This window comes from Marasmius oreades, chromosome 3 (genome assembly GCF_018924745.1).
Source record: "Marasmius oreades isolate 03SP1 chromosome 3, whole genome shotgun sequence".
Classification (NCBI taxonomy): Eukaryota; Fungi; Basidiomycota; class Agaricomycetes; order Agaricales; family Marasmiaceae; genus Marasmius; species Marasmius oreades.
In genome coordinates, this window is record NC_057325.1 from 1,546,021 (window position 1) to 1,561,011 (window position 14,991).

At 48.3% G+C, this 14,991-nt stretch overlaps 7 protein-coding genes across 7 annotated transcripts; 2 read left to right on the forward strand and 5 right to left on the reverse strand.

Annotated features, from left to right (window-relative positions):
- Positions 1-32: 32 nt before the first annotated feature.
- Positions 33-1,840, reverse strand: E1B28_005831 (uncharacterized protein). Its single transcript, XM_043150424.1, has 5 exons — positions 1,690-1,840; positions 998-1,630; positions 813-949; positions 245-753; positions 33-186 (listed from the first exon to the last, which is right to left on the reverse strand). The coding sequence occupies exons 1-5, from the start codon at positions 1,831-1,833 to the stop codon at positions 62-64; spliced, it is 1,548 nt and encodes a 515-aa protein (XP_043011511.1). The 5' UTR covers positions 1,834-1,840; the 3' UTR covers positions 33-61.
- A 663-nt stretch (positions 1,841-2,503) lies between these two features.
- Positions 2,504-4,672, reverse strand: E1B28_005832 (uncharacterized protein; the record flags this gene model as incomplete). The annotated part of the gene is made up of 2 exons (XM_043150425.1): positions 2,504-4,405; positions 4,460-4,672. 2 exons carry the CDS (start codon positions 4,670-4,672, stop codon positions 2,504-2,506), a joined length of 2,115 nt encoding a protein of 704 aa, XP_043011512.1.
- A 104-nt stretch (positions 4,673-4,776) lies between these two features.
- LSM6 (U4/U6-U5 snRNP complex subunit lsm6) lies at positions 4,777-5,295 on the forward strand. The gene is made up of 3 exons (XM_043150426.1): positions 4,777-4,927; positions 4,980-5,093; positions 5,152-5,295. Exons 1-3 carry the CDS (start codon positions 4,780-4,782, stop codon positions 5,181-5,183), a joined length of 294 nt encoding a protein of 97 aa, XP_043011513.1. The 5' UTR covers positions 4,777-4,779; the 3' UTR covers positions 5,184-5,295.
- A 154-nt stretch (positions 5,296-5,449) lies between these two features.
- Positions 5,450-8,231, reverse strand: E1B28_005834 (uncharacterized protein; the record flags this gene model as incomplete). The annotated part of the gene is made up of 4 exons (XM_043150427.1): positions 5,450-6,569; positions 6,626-7,286; positions 7,339-8,067; positions 8,129-8,231. 4 exons carry the CDS (start codon positions 8,229-8,231, stop codon positions 5,450-5,452), a joined length of 2,613 nt encoding a protein of 870 aa, XP_043011514.1.
- A 247-nt stretch (positions 8,232-8,478) lies between these two features.
- Positions 8,479-9,471, reverse strand: E1B28_005835 (uncharacterized protein; the record flags this gene model as incomplete). Its single annotated transcript, XM_043150428.1, has 2 exons — positions 8,479-8,569; positions 8,633-9,471. 2 exons carry the CDS (start codon positions 9,469-9,471, stop codon positions 8,479-8,481), a joined length of 930 nt encoding a protein of 309 aa, XP_043011515.1.
- A 467-nt stretch (positions 9,472-9,938) lies between these two features.
- E1B28_005836 (uncharacterized protein) lies at positions 9,939-12,154 on the reverse strand. Its single transcript, XM_043150429.1, has 3 exons — positions 12,113-12,154; positions 11,830-12,055; positions 9,939-11,756 (listed from the first exon to the last, which is right to left on the reverse strand). Exons 2-3 carry the CDS (start codon positions 12,012-12,014, stop codon positions 10,217-10,219), a joined length of 1,725 nt encoding a protein of 574 aa, XP_043011516.1. The 5' UTR covers positions 12,015-12,055; positions 12,113-12,154; the 3' UTR covers positions 9,939-10,216.
- A 201-nt stretch (positions 12,155-12,355) lies between these two features.
- On the forward strand, positions 12,356-14,989 carry E1B28_005837 (uncharacterized protein; the record flags this gene model as incomplete). Its single annotated transcript, XM_043150430.1, has 7 exons — positions 12,356-12,397; positions 12,443-12,549; positions 12,599-12,904; positions 12,963-13,379; positions 13,429-13,529; positions 13,583-13,612; positions 13,670-14,989. The coding sequence occupies exons 3-7, from the start codon at positions 12,643-12,645 to the stop codon at positions 14,987-14,989; spliced, it is 2,130 nt and encodes a 709-aa protein (XP_043011517.1). The 5' UTR covers positions 12,356-12,397; positions 12,443-12,549; positions 12,599-12,642.
- Between the last annotated feature and the right edge of the window lie 2 nt (positions 14,990-14,991).

Below are 14,991 nucleotides of genomic sequence, written 5' to 3' on the forward strand. Positions count from 1 at the left end.
ATCGGGACAAGAACATTCCCACTATTTTTGATGTCCTCTTGCACGGGCCGATTTAGCTATGTTAGTGCCCAGCTTTACCTTCTGGTTTTCTCGGTTTGAAGAGTCTTCGCGCCTGAACATTCTGGAGGATACCTTCGACATGGCCATGCGCAACTTGATCTGGCACAAGCTCCAGTCGTTTCCGTCCTACCAAGAAGGTGTATCATTTGATGTTGTGGTATAAACATGACCGTTATCCACCCACCTATTATCGCCCAGTTTCTCGTGCTCGGTATTCTGAGAGTTTCACATTCTACTTGCCATCCGCAGTGAAGGCTCAACGTTGCCAGCCATATCCGAAACATAGTGTACGAACTAGTATTGCTCCCATCGCCCCCCAAGTTCAGCCTGGTCGTAAAGCTTTCCAGTGATTCGTCAGAAGGAAGCGGAAATGGTTGATTTGAGGAGCGTTCGTATTTTGAATCGAAGGTCCAGGCGCAACATGGGATGGAAAGATAGCCTGATGCAGATATCAGAGTGCTGACAACAGGAGTCCAAGGTGTAAGCTCGTCTGCATGATTGGCGATGATGAACGCCCCAGGTTGAAGATGATCTGAACCTATTGTGGAAGACAGTGGATCGAAGGCGTATACGTATAATTTTGCTTGGGTATGGGGAGGGTATGTCGACCACGAAGCTCGGGCACGAACATCAAACCCATGACCATCGTAACCCTCACTAACAAGGATGTGTGTCAAAAGTCCGTTGCCACACCTGTTCGAAGAAAGAGGACACAATGAGAAGGATATTCTGGGGTCGTAAAAAAAACGAACCCAAAGTCTACAAAACCACCTGGTGGACGTGGCCATCGTTTCCAAGGTTCTGCTTGTTCACTAGAGTCTTCCATCGGATTCTCTGAGGTGAATGTCCTTTTCCACAAAAGCATCAGATATGTGGCGATACCGATATCCTGAGCAAGACATTCAACGCCTGTCGCACTTTGACATGTAATACATACCTCAAAGACGTGTTTCAGAGGATCGGTGACCTCCTGCCAGGCGTCGACGAGGTTTTTATGCCTTTCTCGCATCACGAGATAAAGATCCTGATATTCCTCTCGTGGGACATGGATGTCGTGTTGGACCCTCTTCTGATAGTTCGTCATTGCTCCCCACCCATAACGATGAAGCGTATCGAGAAGGGCAAGGCAAGTGCGGTATAGCCGAGCATTGGGATCCAGTGATGTGTTCGGGAGTGGTATTGCTTCTATTCGGAGGATTCCTTTGTCTTTCTCCATGAGAAAACGAAAGGCTAAATGTGAAACGGTTGGGTGATAGTAAGGAAGAGGGGATTCGGGAGTTACGATAGGCGTCAAAACCAAGGTGGTTGGAACGGTTTCAGAATCTGGTGCTTCATAGTTTCTTGAGTTAGCAGCATAGAGCGTACAGTATTGTTCAAGAGCAGCATCTCGTCCCGGTCTTCTTGGTAGAAGTTTCCGGTGGATACAACGAACTTTATGATAGTCCTGAAGCTGGGGTGTACACTCTGGAAATGCGTCTTGGTCGGTAAGATTTTGTAAGGTTTCCGACCGCAATATGAGTGTTGAGTTATATTCTGGGTGGTGTATTAGCTGCGATGCGGCTATTTCAAACTGAAAGGAGAGGTTTTCTACCAAGCGACTCTTTGCATGTGGAAGGTGAGGGTACTCACCAGTTCGGGTGGAAATTTTGCTGGACAGCTAATGAGGGGTATCCATAATTTATCATCGTAGTCTGTTTTTCTTGCGTTCGTCAACTCGAATTGCAACTGACAGGCGGTTGGGCTGAATCGTGGTCGAGCGGAGGATGAGAACATTGCGAGCACGGCCGGTGGTCCTACTTCCACCATGAACAGGTAAGTGTACTTTCGCTGTGTGCGGTATCGACAAATTGATCTTGATCTACTAGAGGTCCTATAATACTAGTGAGTGAAACGATTTATTTACCCCAAAGAATGACTACTTATTCCTTTCGGCGATTGGACTATCGACGAGGCTGAGGTGCATTTTTTGGCATTTTCGCTCATTTGCTAGTAACTGACGCACTCTGAAGTATCTTTTAGACCAGCTAGTGGGTCCTGGTGCTATTTTCATACCCCCATGGCTTGCTTAGTTCTGTTCAAAGCCACCTCCATCTCCAGACGACGATGAATTCGTTATGAAGTTACGACAGCGACTGAGGGACCTATTGGCGAACCTCCGAAACGGTGCTGAAGGCACCCCAACATCGCTGACCCCCGAACCAACCGCCTGAAAGCCTTTCCTCCAGAAGATCTAGGATGTGTTGACAACTTGGTGACTGCCTTGCTCGTATGCGGGATATATTTATTTATTTAATGTTAACAGAGTTCCACGAGATAGACGTATATATCGTCACTAGAATAATGGATACTCAATATTTGCTCAGTATATACGAAACAAATAGAGAGCCTTGCAAAACCAATTGGCGGTTAGTCAATTTAGCAAGGCAAGATTTGGCATTTCTGGTCAAAAAACGTCTTCGTCATCGGCTCCCATTAACGCTGCCATGCCTCTCGTCCTCATGAATGTCCTATTCTCCCTTTCACCCTGTGCTTCAAATAGACGGCATTCCTCCACCAGCCTCCTTAGCTCCTGCACGTGAGGCTTGCTCAAGCTCGCCCCACTCTCAAACTTAAACTTGCTATTACTCGGCTTCTTCGGACTATCAGGTGGAGTGGGGGGCGGGGGGATGGCGTTTGTCATCTCTCTAACTTGACGAATATATGGACGAGTTTCTTCGATCGACAGCCGTGGACGATTTCGACGTTTCACGGGCGGTGACCATTCATTTTCCTTTCCTTTCCCTTTTAGATCAGGTGTGGAAGATTCCGAATCTGAGTCTGACGGAGACAGTAGCGCTTCAGCTACTTCCTCCTCTTCCGTCTCATATGAACCTTCCTCACTATCCCAGTCGCTGTCAGTCTCCTCATCATCCCCCAGGGGAGGCGGTAATTCTCCCAGCACATCTCCTGTACAATCCTCCAGTCGTACCCCAAGAGCTACGCATTGATCGTACCATCTCTCCCATCGATCCATTCCCCCACCGGCACCATATGGATTGGTGGAGGAAGGATGGTTTAAGGCAGCCGTAGCTTGAGAAAATACGGTTGCCCACTCCCCAATGCCATTACCGCTGGAAGGGGCGGCAGCGGGTTCCGCTCCCGCTGAACCTGACGTTGGGCCACCATTCTTCTCCAATTCTTGAAGAACCTTTCCGTTTCCGACCCTCACTCGTTTCAGAGCCGGGAATTGTTCTTTCGTCAGTGCAGCGAAATTCATATCATTTGAGCGTCGAACATAGTGTGCCATGAAGCCTCCGCCTCCATTTGGAGTAGTGAGCCCTGAGTTGAAAGCATAGTTCAAGCCATGGAGTATGATAGTGTGGATGTGATGATGTGGTGCGCCGGGCAGAGTGATCTGCGATACTGACTGCTCTTGCTGTTGGTTATGTCCGGGGGGGTGATTACCAGGGATGGGGAAGCGCCAGTCCGCATTGAAGCCAAAAGTCCGGAGCTGCGTACATGTATCGAGGATTTTGGGAATATTCAACTCAGGCTGAAGAGCACTAGCCTGAATATCAAGGAGCCAGAGGTTCTTGCCGATACCTTCCCACATGTTATCGCCATCACCGGCGCTGACACCACCTGCACTTTCGCCCCCTGCGGTGACGGTACTTCCTCCGCAAAGAAAGCATACCAGGTCTGGCATTTCCACTCTTCCGCTGCCCACATCCACTGACAGAGCCCTCAACTCTGCAAAATCCCAGTCACCACATATCATTTGATCCATCAACGCCCCAAAGCGGCCGCTTAGGCTAAGTTGGCGAAGTTTACTGAGAACGACATGTAAACCGCCCGACGCCCCGAGTTTGACATCCTCTTCGCCTTTGGGTGGGCTGATATGCACATGGGCGACTACCAGATTACGACGGAGGGAATCGAAGGTCAATATGAGGTGCGAAAGTGATTCGTATGGAACCGCGTGGATATGTAACGTATGGAGGGTTTTACGAACTGGTGTACTTGTAAGAGCCTGGGCGAGAGACGTGAATGCCGATGGGGAAGGGAATAAAGAAAAAGGTGGATGTGAATCAATTATAAGGCTTTGAAGGCTCGGCGTGTGAGATACGAGTCTTGAAAATGCTTCCGCCAGGGCGTCGTCTTGAAGTTTGGAGTGGGCAACATATAGACGTTTCGTATAACGTCCGAATTTCGCATCGACCTTCTCTTTGGTTTTCTCGTCTCCGATTCTGTTGATACCAACGCTCCGATTGAACCTCGGTATCAACGATGGATCGTCAAATGACAGACAGCGATATAGATAAGGACTGACAAGGGCGTTGAATCGTCTACACGTTTTCGAGAGTGTCTATCCATGAAAATGAGAACCTGTAGAATAGTTGAAAATAATACATCAAAATACCCTTTTCAGATCCCAATTCTCCCTTTGAATGACGGCCAGTGCTTCTTGCGGCGACCTTAGAGCCCATTCTTCCTCGAGAGTATCCGGATTGGTGTGAATATACCAAGCATACTGCGACATTGAGGTAGGTAGAGTAGGCTGAAGCAAGATATCTTCATCCAGCGCAAGCTCGAATATCTGGATCCATAGTTCGTCGGGGAGCTGTCGTTCCATTCCAATGGTGGTTCGTGATAGAGTTCGTTGAAAACACGTGTGGAAACGCGTCGACGCGTTATGAATCCGGTCCGAGAGTATGTCGCCAAATAAACCATAACGATACTATGGACGATTCTCCACCACCACCTCCCCCAGAAAACAGTACTCCTCCCCCTCCCCCTCAAAGCCATACTGGCTCTCCTACCGATTTTCTGAAAGGAGTTGTAGGAAAGCGCGTCATTGTCCGTTTGAATTCCGGAGTAGATTATAGAGGTAATGTTTCACGTCCTCCGTGAGCTCAGAGCTTAATCGAACAGAAAAACAGGCATTCTTTCTTGTCTCGATGGGTACATGAATATTGCTTTGGAACAGACCGAGGAGCATGTGAACGGAAGGGTGACGAACCGCTACGGGGATGCCTTTATCCGAGGGAATAACGGTCAGCTCAATGGTAACGGTTGTCCGTCGACATTCCCGGCTTAAACACCTTTCTGCAGTGCTATACATATCAGCTGCCGAACCATTATGATACAACTTGCTGGCATATGTAACATCCTGCATCATCTCAAAACAACTAGTTGGTCGGAGGTGTCTGAGGCCTGATATATGATACTTGAGTCCGTTGATCTGTTGAGTCTCCGAGTCAGTTAAACGGACAAGATCGCAAGCAGTTTATGTTCTTCTAAACATTTACAAATCTAAATATACATACATACACATTTCTTTGGATGTTGCGAGTAATATAAAGCTTTGACAAGCGCACTCACCCATAGGAAAAATAACCATAATCCCCCATCAGAAATAAATTTCGACCAACTCGCTCCCAAATTGTTCCATGCCAATGACTTTAAACCTCGGACCATCACCGTACGCACATCCACGCGTCCCCCACTCGCTTGAATCGCCGAATTCCCGTTTCCAAGCTTTACTTAACCCTCCTTCCCATGCATATAGCTCAACTTTCCAACCTCTCTTCAATGCGGTCCTGACACTTCCTAAGAATCCGTCTTCATTGAACTGTCCAGCATTGCCATCGCCAGTAGCAAGTATAATAGTACTGCCCTTGGGTGGCGGACCGTCGATCGAAGCCAAAGCCTGGTGTAATTTCAACTGCAACAATTCGTCCACCCCTTGCTCGCGATATCGCACCCGGGCGACACCTTGTCCCGGTGTAGAGGTTGGGGGTGCAGACACGTTAGATGTCGGCATGGATGACGATAACAAGATCATCATCGAGGGTGTTCCATTCCCGCTGGAGGCCACAGAAGCTCTGCCTAAGCTTCTTTGACAAGCTCGTGGGAAGGTTGCGTTTCCAACAGTGGCAGGAGAAGTACCCTGCTCACTTTCTGTAGACGTACCACCCGAGAAACCTCTTTGATGGCCCCTTCTTCGATTATTACTGGAGAGTGGACCAAAACTGCCACCAATCCCGTTGTTAACACTTCCAGACCGTTTCCTTCCCTTCTTGGGGGACCCTGAAATGTCTTGGCCACTTCCACTTCCGACACCAGAACTTTCCCGGTTCAAATGACTGTTTGTGAAAGATCCGGAGCTAAAACTTCTCTTGTGTCCATTACCAGGTCTTTGTCGATCTCGATCCCGGTCTATACCGTCGCCCATATCAGGGACACGAGCAAAAACCCTGACCTCGAAGCCCAACAACTCAGCACTGTCCATAGGCTGATATAAGGGTGAAGACGTTACCAACACTCTTCGAGTTACTGGTCGACCTCGTTCCAAGACGAGAGTCAAGGCGGAGTGTGAAAGATGTTTGGGTGGTTTTGGATAGGCAGGTGATGAAAGGTTTCCTATGGTGTTATTGCCGCCTGATGAATACTGCAAAAGTTCGTGATATTGAGGATGTTGACGGGGATATCGTTTAAGGAAATTCAACAACCCAATGAGGATGTTTGAGCTGAGAATACAACCATGAACACAGTGAGGAACAATACAGATAAACGCAGAACACACTGATCAACGAAAACATGAATTATTCTCTCTTCTTCTCCATCCGTTTTCCTCGCTCGTGCCGGAGCACCCCTGGTATCAACAAAATTTCCCAGAACACCGACCGTCCCCACATCGTCCCCGCTGAACGCTTCGAAATACGAAGTACCACCGGTAGGTGCAGGAGAGGAGAGGGTTCCGTAGCCTACCGTGTCAAGGAACTGTTTATCTTCAGGAAATAATTTCTCCAGCTTCTTCCCGAGAGCCCTCAGTTGGCCTACCCTAGGGTTAGCCTCCTCAACGACGAGCGGCTGAGGAGGAGGCCGTAATTGAGGCGTAGACGAAGCATGTTTAAGTTTTGGGTTCCTCTGCCGCTGCGAGTTTTTAACTCCCCTACGCTGGGGTGTAGCAGGGGACCTGAAGAGGGGCTGCCGGGATGCGACTTGCGGTGAGCTAGTACTGTAGCGATGATCGTAAGAGGACGAGGAGTCATCGGCATCACCATCTTCACCATCATCCCTGGCTGTGAGTGACTGAAAGACAGTACTGAGAAGGGAAGGTGTGGAAGCAGATGCCAGGTAGGACGAGGTGAATGTCAATGAGGGATTGGTAGAGGTAGTAGATGTTCGTGTCGTCGAATGAGCACGAAGAGTCTTTCGCTTTCTCCGTCGTTTCCTGCGTGGTTCTGGCTACGGATAAATAGAAAGTATGACGACGAAAAGTACTATGAAACACACCCGATACCAAGGTTGTAGATCCATTAGTAAGGCCAGCTTCACGTTGAGCCTTCCAGCGTTCTCGCTCTGCAGCAATAAAGCGTAAAGCCTCGTCCAGATATCCCAACGAAGGTTGTTCGTCAACCTCTTGAAGACTCATGTCTCCAAGGCCAGTCGACTGCTCACTCTCTTCGTTCAGTCGTAGCTGAGTCACGTCCAGACTGCCAGGCTCCACCGGTTGCAACTCTTTGTTGTTATTGGTTTCATTACCATCATAATAAAGGTCGTGCCCAAACGTCGAGTCAAGTTCATCCAAGTCTTCGATCTGTACCATACGAGGTCGCCCAACATGAGCGTCGGAATAATCTTCGTCATCTTCAACGTCAGTGTCCGGTTCATCATTTAGTCCGTGAGCACGCTGGGTAGAAATAAGGTGAAATCCCCGAGTAGAAATCGAGGATGACGTGGGAGGTGGACGGTTCTCTCGTTCTCGGTCGGTTTCTGTGTCTGTAGTAATATCACCCGAAGCTAAATAGGAAGCGATAGGCCTCTGTGCCCAAACTGTTGAAGGGGGTTGACGCTGTTCGTCCGATTCAATTTCCGAGGATATTGTCGGAAAAGATCCGGTGCGAGAAGAAGAAGTGGTATACTCTTGTCTGTTGACAAGAGATGGATGCAGAGTTCTTGGAAACGGTTGAAGATGGTTCCAGGCTCGTAGAACGGCAGTAAACTGGCCAAGGTCGGGAATCTCTGTTATCGTATGAAGTCAAATTTCAGATAGATAACGACGAAGAACGAGGATATTACAGACCGTCCGAAGTAGGCTCTGAAGGTACGGAATAATTAGATGAGAAAGGACTGACTGGAGTTGGCGAACTTGTACTTGTAGTCGTATCCGAATTCGAGCGAATCATTAGAAGACAAAAATGGATAAAGTAGAGAGCGAAAAGCTAGTTAGACTAAGGGTAGGAGGGGTAGTAATGAGAAAAGGAACGTGTAGTGCTCATGCTGGTCACGGCGGCGCGCTATCTGGCGTTATACCGGTAACAGGAGCATTCAACTGTATTGTATGTAACGACGTGACTCGTTAACTGTCAAGTTGAAGCAACGAGTATCCTCGTGCTGCCTTCGAAAAGTAAGAACAAAGCAACATTGCCAAGTTCACAACGTAAATAGTGTCCTAATCTTGAGCCCAATCACTCCTCCTCCCTTTCCATCCCATCCGGAAATCGATGCACGACAAACAGGACATCTAAAAAGAAATTATAATGGGTCAAATGCCGCGAAGACGAAGCTGATCGGTGAGAACATCTACCTCGCACCAGCATCTTCAGGAGCTGCATATTGTGCTCTTTTCATAGAAGACTTCACTGCCGCAAACAAGCATGAGCCGCAACAAATATGCCCACAAGGGGTGAGTGTTGCATTGGTCGGTGGAGAGAAACATATTGGGCATGTGTAATCCGCGAGGGTGCTAGTTTCTGCTTCGGGTGTAGGAGCTCTTTCTTCGGCCTTTTGCTTCCCCTTCCCTTTAGGATGTGAATGGGAGGACTGTTCGTCGCTAGGGATAGGAGTCACAGTGACGGCACTTAAGACTCGTGTCGGGCTTGCCAGCGACGAAGGACGTACTTCTCGATCGTCGTTGAGAATAAGAGAAAGACTGCGGCTTGAAACCACTTCCTGGCTTCGATTTGGCAAGGGAGAATGGTCTTCTTTGGAACATGGACCACCTGTCCTTTCTACTCTGACCCCATCCTTCCCGTTACCTCCAGTTGAGGTTTTGAGAGGCAAACAAAATCGCGATGTTGGATGTGTAACAACAATCACGTCGTTGTCTTTATCTCGGGCAACCGAATCTTCCTGAACGGGATCAACAAATGTCCCCGTTTCAGGCTGTAATGAACTACTACTGCCCTCCTCAAACACTACAGAGCTTGTACCATTTGGTCGAGCTACATCTGATACAACAGACTGCGTCGAAGGTTGTGGATCGGCTTCGCCATCTAGTCTCCTTCGAGTTCTGCGACCTGTTCTAATTTCCCTTCCGGGACCAAATGAAGGCCGCTTGGTACCTCGTCTCGTTCTAGGTAACGATTCGCTCGAAGTTTCTCCAGTCGTCGTTTCCTCATGGTGAATGTCCATTGCTGATGACATGAATGTTTTTGGAGACGTTCTATTCCAGCAAATATATGTCTTCGTGCTATGTCACTGGACTGGGTCCGAGGAAGAGGAATACGACTGGTGGGAGGTGCGGGTAAACATGGACAGTCGACCAAATAGAGTGTCGAGAGTATGTTACGTCATTCTACGTTCACGTGTCACTGCACAAAATCCACTTGCGGTGTGACCAGCTGCTCCGATATCTCCGATATTACATCTTCATTCACCTTGTTTCAATGCCTGAAAGAGGACCTGCGACGGAGAAGAAGACTGCCACTATGGAGGGGTCAACTAGAATATGCGGTGCCGGAATGAAGAGGCGATATCTTCTGGAGCACATTGAGGGAGATGCAGGAAACGCCAGAGTCCGATGTTATCTCCGAAAACCATGATGGTACGGGTAAGAACCTCTGCGCCGCAAATCATCTATCGATTAAGTTTCTTAGACCAACTTTCAAGTTGCGCAGAGATATTGAAGTAGTGGTACAACATGTAGGTACATCGGGCATATAAAGGAGATACAAAAAAAAACAAGTGGTACAGATGTAAAAACTATATATGTAATGGTACATTGACAATAGTGTGAAGTCGTGAATCTTGAAGTACGTACAATTACAATGATGAGAGAGAAATTGCTTACTAGCATGGAAGCATAGGTATACATAATACGATAACAAAATGGATGGAAGGCCAACAGGATCGAAGAAGCAAGTACCCACGAAGTACCATCCAGTACTAGTCAGACTAAATTGAGTAGCATTATTTCCACATCCACTCCCGGAATGCACGCTTTCAATATGCTTTCGATACCCTGAGACCAAGCATACACCCGTCGTGACTGTGGTGCTCTTATTTGTATCACGCGTAAATGCCAATCGGAATAGTGACGATGCTGTTGCATAGCAGCATGTGCTAGCTGACACGGCGTGTACTCTTTTGCTGTGTCAACTACCTCGATCTCGAGCTTCCTGAGTCCAGGAACCACTTCCGCAAGAAAGTCCAACAACTTCGGTGATAATTCCTGGACGCGCAATGAGAGACTGGTTAAATTCAATTGAGGGACGATGGGGGATGATTTGCATTGAGAATGTGAAGAAGAGGTGAAAAGAGAAAGCTGGCTGGAGTTGGAAAGGGCATCACTGAGGGGTGTAAAGACGTTGAAGGAAAGTTGCGAGGATATAACGAGCACGGTGATGATCCCCTTCAATTCATCCCCTGTAAGTGCGCGCTCAGTCAGCTTTAATGACTTTAGCTGCACAGAGACAGCTTGCAAACAAGCGTGAAGTGGTTGCAAAGAGGATTTAAGTGGGCGCAAGGGGACTTCGAGTTTCTGGAGTCGAGAATAAGCCTCTGCAGGCGTGGAATCCAGTGAAGCGGACGACGTAGCTCCTCCGACGTGGATGCTTGAGCCAGCACTACCGTCCACTCCGATAGTAAGGTCTCCACCAGCGATGTCTGCAAGTATTCGTTGAATCCAGAACTTTGCGTGAGGACTGGTCGGACCGACGGGAGGTGATGCGCGTCGAGACTTTATCTGTAGCTCCTCAAGTTGTCCCGCGTGCTTTTTGATAAAGGTCTCGGTCGGTGTGGAAGTATTAGGTGCCCCTTTATCCATGGCACGCGCAAAAACGAAGGAGGGCGACGAAATGTGGGCACCATCATAAGGAATGCATAGTATGAAGGAGGTGAGAAGAGGGAAGAAACCCAACAGGTGGAAGAATCTGTTGAGATCGAGGTGCTTAGACTCGGTTGTGGAGGAGACCGATAACGTCCGTAGAGTGCGTGTTGTATTATTGACGAAAACGATCAGCGAATCCAAAAGATCGTTGATTTCGCCTGTGAGTAAGTTTCCTGTGTGCAAGTCCAGCTCCAGGCAAGCGAGCTGGGGAAAATGGAGTGGTGCGAGCGTAGAAAGCGTTTCCGTTGGTACCTTAACCGAGAGCTTGGTGAGGTTCAACCCAAGCTTGGTCTTGGTGAGAATGGGGCCCAGAAAGGCAGAGAAGAACTCGGGATGGTATGTCGAGCCAGGAGACCATTGTACCGCAAATTCGTGTAGATCTGGCAGGTTTTGTACGGTGCTTATGACCAAGTCAATGTGCTTTGCAAGCTTGCGCTTAACATGGTCAGAGGCACAACGAGCAGGATATTCGGAATCAAAGAGAGCATTGATTCTGTTCCATACTTTCGCACGTTTGGTGTAGACCTTGACTGGAGAAGTAATAATCCAAGGTGTGATCTCTAAAGCACGGACGTGTTGACCTAAACCTCTAGCAGGATTGCTTTGAGGGAGAATTTTTTTCCATTAGAAAGAGTTGAGAAAGAGACAACTCGGAAGAGTACGGATGTAAGTACCTTAAAGCTTTCAAGCATTCCTTCGTCCTTTTCCCCCAGACCTTAATCCCGACATTTCGATACTCGACTTGCTGTACAATAAGACGCCACGACCGGTCCACTGAGCGCAGCCTCTTTAAATCTTCATCCGATACGTATTCAGCCACACATTTCCAGACGTCGAAGGGAACATAGGCGGGAGTCATTGCGAGAAGGAAAGGCAGTGAATTCACTGCCTTTCCATAGACTCAATTTATGAGAAATATAAATTTAACAAAGGTACGGGGACGGGAAAATGACTCACGTTCAAGCACGTGTAGGGTACTATAATCCCTACATAATACAAAGTTACATACCAATTACCATCAAACTCGGAATCGAAGCAACGCTGAGCATCCAGTAAAATAATAACCAGTGAGGATGATATGTATGTTCACGATGGAGAGGCAAAAATGAAAGGGAATACGGGTTTGGAGGGCACGGGCTGGGTGACTGTATCCAGACCAGGACGCCAAAGAATAGGAAACTAAACTCGTCAAACCTTGACCTTGTAGGGATGTGAAGGGGGAAAACGAGAAGAACAGCGAGAGTGTGTCTTCTGCCTCAAAATTGGCAAAGTTTGACTCGTTTTCAGAATCCAGAATCCTGAGCTCAGATTCCAACCCCAGCCTGGCTTCGACGTCTTGGTTGGAGAATGCCATTTCACTTCAAGATTCGCCAAATAGGTGCCGTTGTTCTCGTGTTCGCTACCCCATTATTACCCCAAACCTTCTCTTAACTTGCAATGAAGTCAGATATAAAGAACAAGCCTTTCAGATTTCGTTACCTTCTCCCATGAAGCTCAAAACTGCACGCACAAAGTCCTCAGCCGTGCAGGATGAGTACCAACCGTTTCTCTCTCAGCCGACGCTCTACATTCCAAATCCACCCCCAACCGTCAAGTTAGAACATATCGCATCAGCCCTAACCGGCTACGGAACCTCAATCCACTCCATATTTCTTATCACTGTTAAACAGCGTCCGAGACTGGGTAAGTTCTCCGGACGGTGTATGAGGAGAAAATGGGTCAGGCTGGAATTCGCCTCTATTGAGATGGGTGAGTACCGACCACACCAGAACCTTCCATTTCCTCCTGGCTCATATTTCTGCAACAGCAGAGCAAGCCTATGTAACTCTCCACCGTCGTCCTATCCCAAGTGTTACTCCACAAGTCTTGTTGAATTTTCGTTTTACGCCATATTTCCCTTCTGTGTCCTCGAATCTCATGACAGCGCTTCCAACCACGTCGTTAACAAACACAACGTCAGCTTTGCAATCCAAAGCAGTCGAGCAGACCCGTAAAGGCACACGCCATAGATCCGGGAAATCGAACGCGCAGACGAGCAATGTCAATCAGAACCAAAGAGGGGAGCTTCCGCCCCCGAATTCTTCACAGAACAACACCTTTATGGTGCCGAACACATGCTGCACTACTCATGCACCAAATGGATGTACGAGATTTTCGGAAGCTATCGAATTGGATGTCAATGATTCTGGTCAAGAGGAAGTCGAAGACTACAATTCTGAACGAGGTAAAGTGCTCCCGTTCTTTGCTTGCAGCGCGAGTTAAGATGTCGTTAGTCCTCTATCCGATAGACGAGGAAACGGAAGAAGGTGACCTTCAGGGCAAGTTCATGAATGCTTATTCCGATGGGGGTTCTTTCATCCAGATGCTACATAAAGTTGGTTCACTGTCGATGTGACCTTGAGATAAAGGCTAAAAGTGAACTCTTAGCTCGACTCTTTCGATGACGCTTGGCACGAGGTACCAGTCCCCCTTTTTACGTTTTTCCTTGTGTAAAGAGTTGATGTCTGTCGATAGATTGACACTGCGAACACCACCGCTGAACCAGACCCTCCCGTTCCCCTGAAATCGGATCTTTCCTCACCCGCCAGGTCTCTTAAACGAACTCATTCTAACATCTCTTGCATTCCCAGAGAAGCTGTGCCGCTTTATTTACCCCAGGAAGATGATGCCCTACCCGAACAACATTACTCCATCCCTTCCAAGTCTAACGACGCCCAGATCAACGCTACCTCTCTGTCTGAATCTCTAAGCCTTATCGACTCCCAAACCACCACAATCAACGCCCTCAGAAAAAATATATACGACCTTTTCAAAGCAGCCGACAGCCAGACCCTCATCATCGAGCGCCTGCGTAAACTCATTCGCCAATTAGAATGGGACAAATCTGACTTACTGGGGATGCTGGAATGCACAAAGGAGACCGGCGTCAAGCAACTCAAGCTGTTGCAGGTTCAACTTGAGGAAATAGGGTCACGGATGGAGCTCATAGAAGCTAGACTGGAGCTCGCAGAGACCAAGTGTCGGCTTTTCGAAGTGAACGGTGGCGGACTCGGAGCTGGCGTCAGCCAAAGAGAAAAGACATTGTTAGAAGATGATACAGAGCGTCGGAAGCTGTCGGAACTAGAAGAATCTTGTCGGCGCCTGGCTTCCATGATCGCGCACGATGCCCATCGGAAACATCTTGATGTTCGAAGGGATCGGGTTCATGCAAGGGAAAGGCTAATCAGTGAACAAGCTAGACGACTACGTGAGCAAGAAGAACGAAATCAGATATTGATGAAAGAAGATCTTGCCAGGAAGGTTCTTGAGATGGAGGACCGACAGCGGCGCGAGAAGGACCGTCGACGGAGGTTACGGAGGGAGCAAGCTGAAAGCAAGGAGAGGAAACGGTGCCGTGAACGAGACTTCCAATTGTGGGGTACTGGCGAGTGGACTGATTTGCGCGCTCTGGAGAGATTCAAAGTCCTTTTGGCAGAATTTGAGTCAGTGGCCTTTACAGAGGATCAACCGCTCACGATGGGAGTTATCCCTTGGCCAATTCTGACAGATCCTTTTGAAATGGACACCGAAGACCCTGGGAAGACTTTAGAAGAGCTTGAGTGGGGCATGGTCGAGGTGTTCTTCAAGGAAGTGAGCAGGTTTGTTGGGGTTCGAGAATACCGGAGTTTACTCGAACGAACGAATATGGCATTCCATCCCGACAGATGGAAGGCCAGACGAATGCTCGATACGGTTGTGGACGATGAAGTCAGAGGTTGGCTCGAAGCAAAAGGGATCATGGTGGCTCAAGCGGTGACACCGTTATGGAGGGAGTCAAAGCAAAACAAAATGTAGGG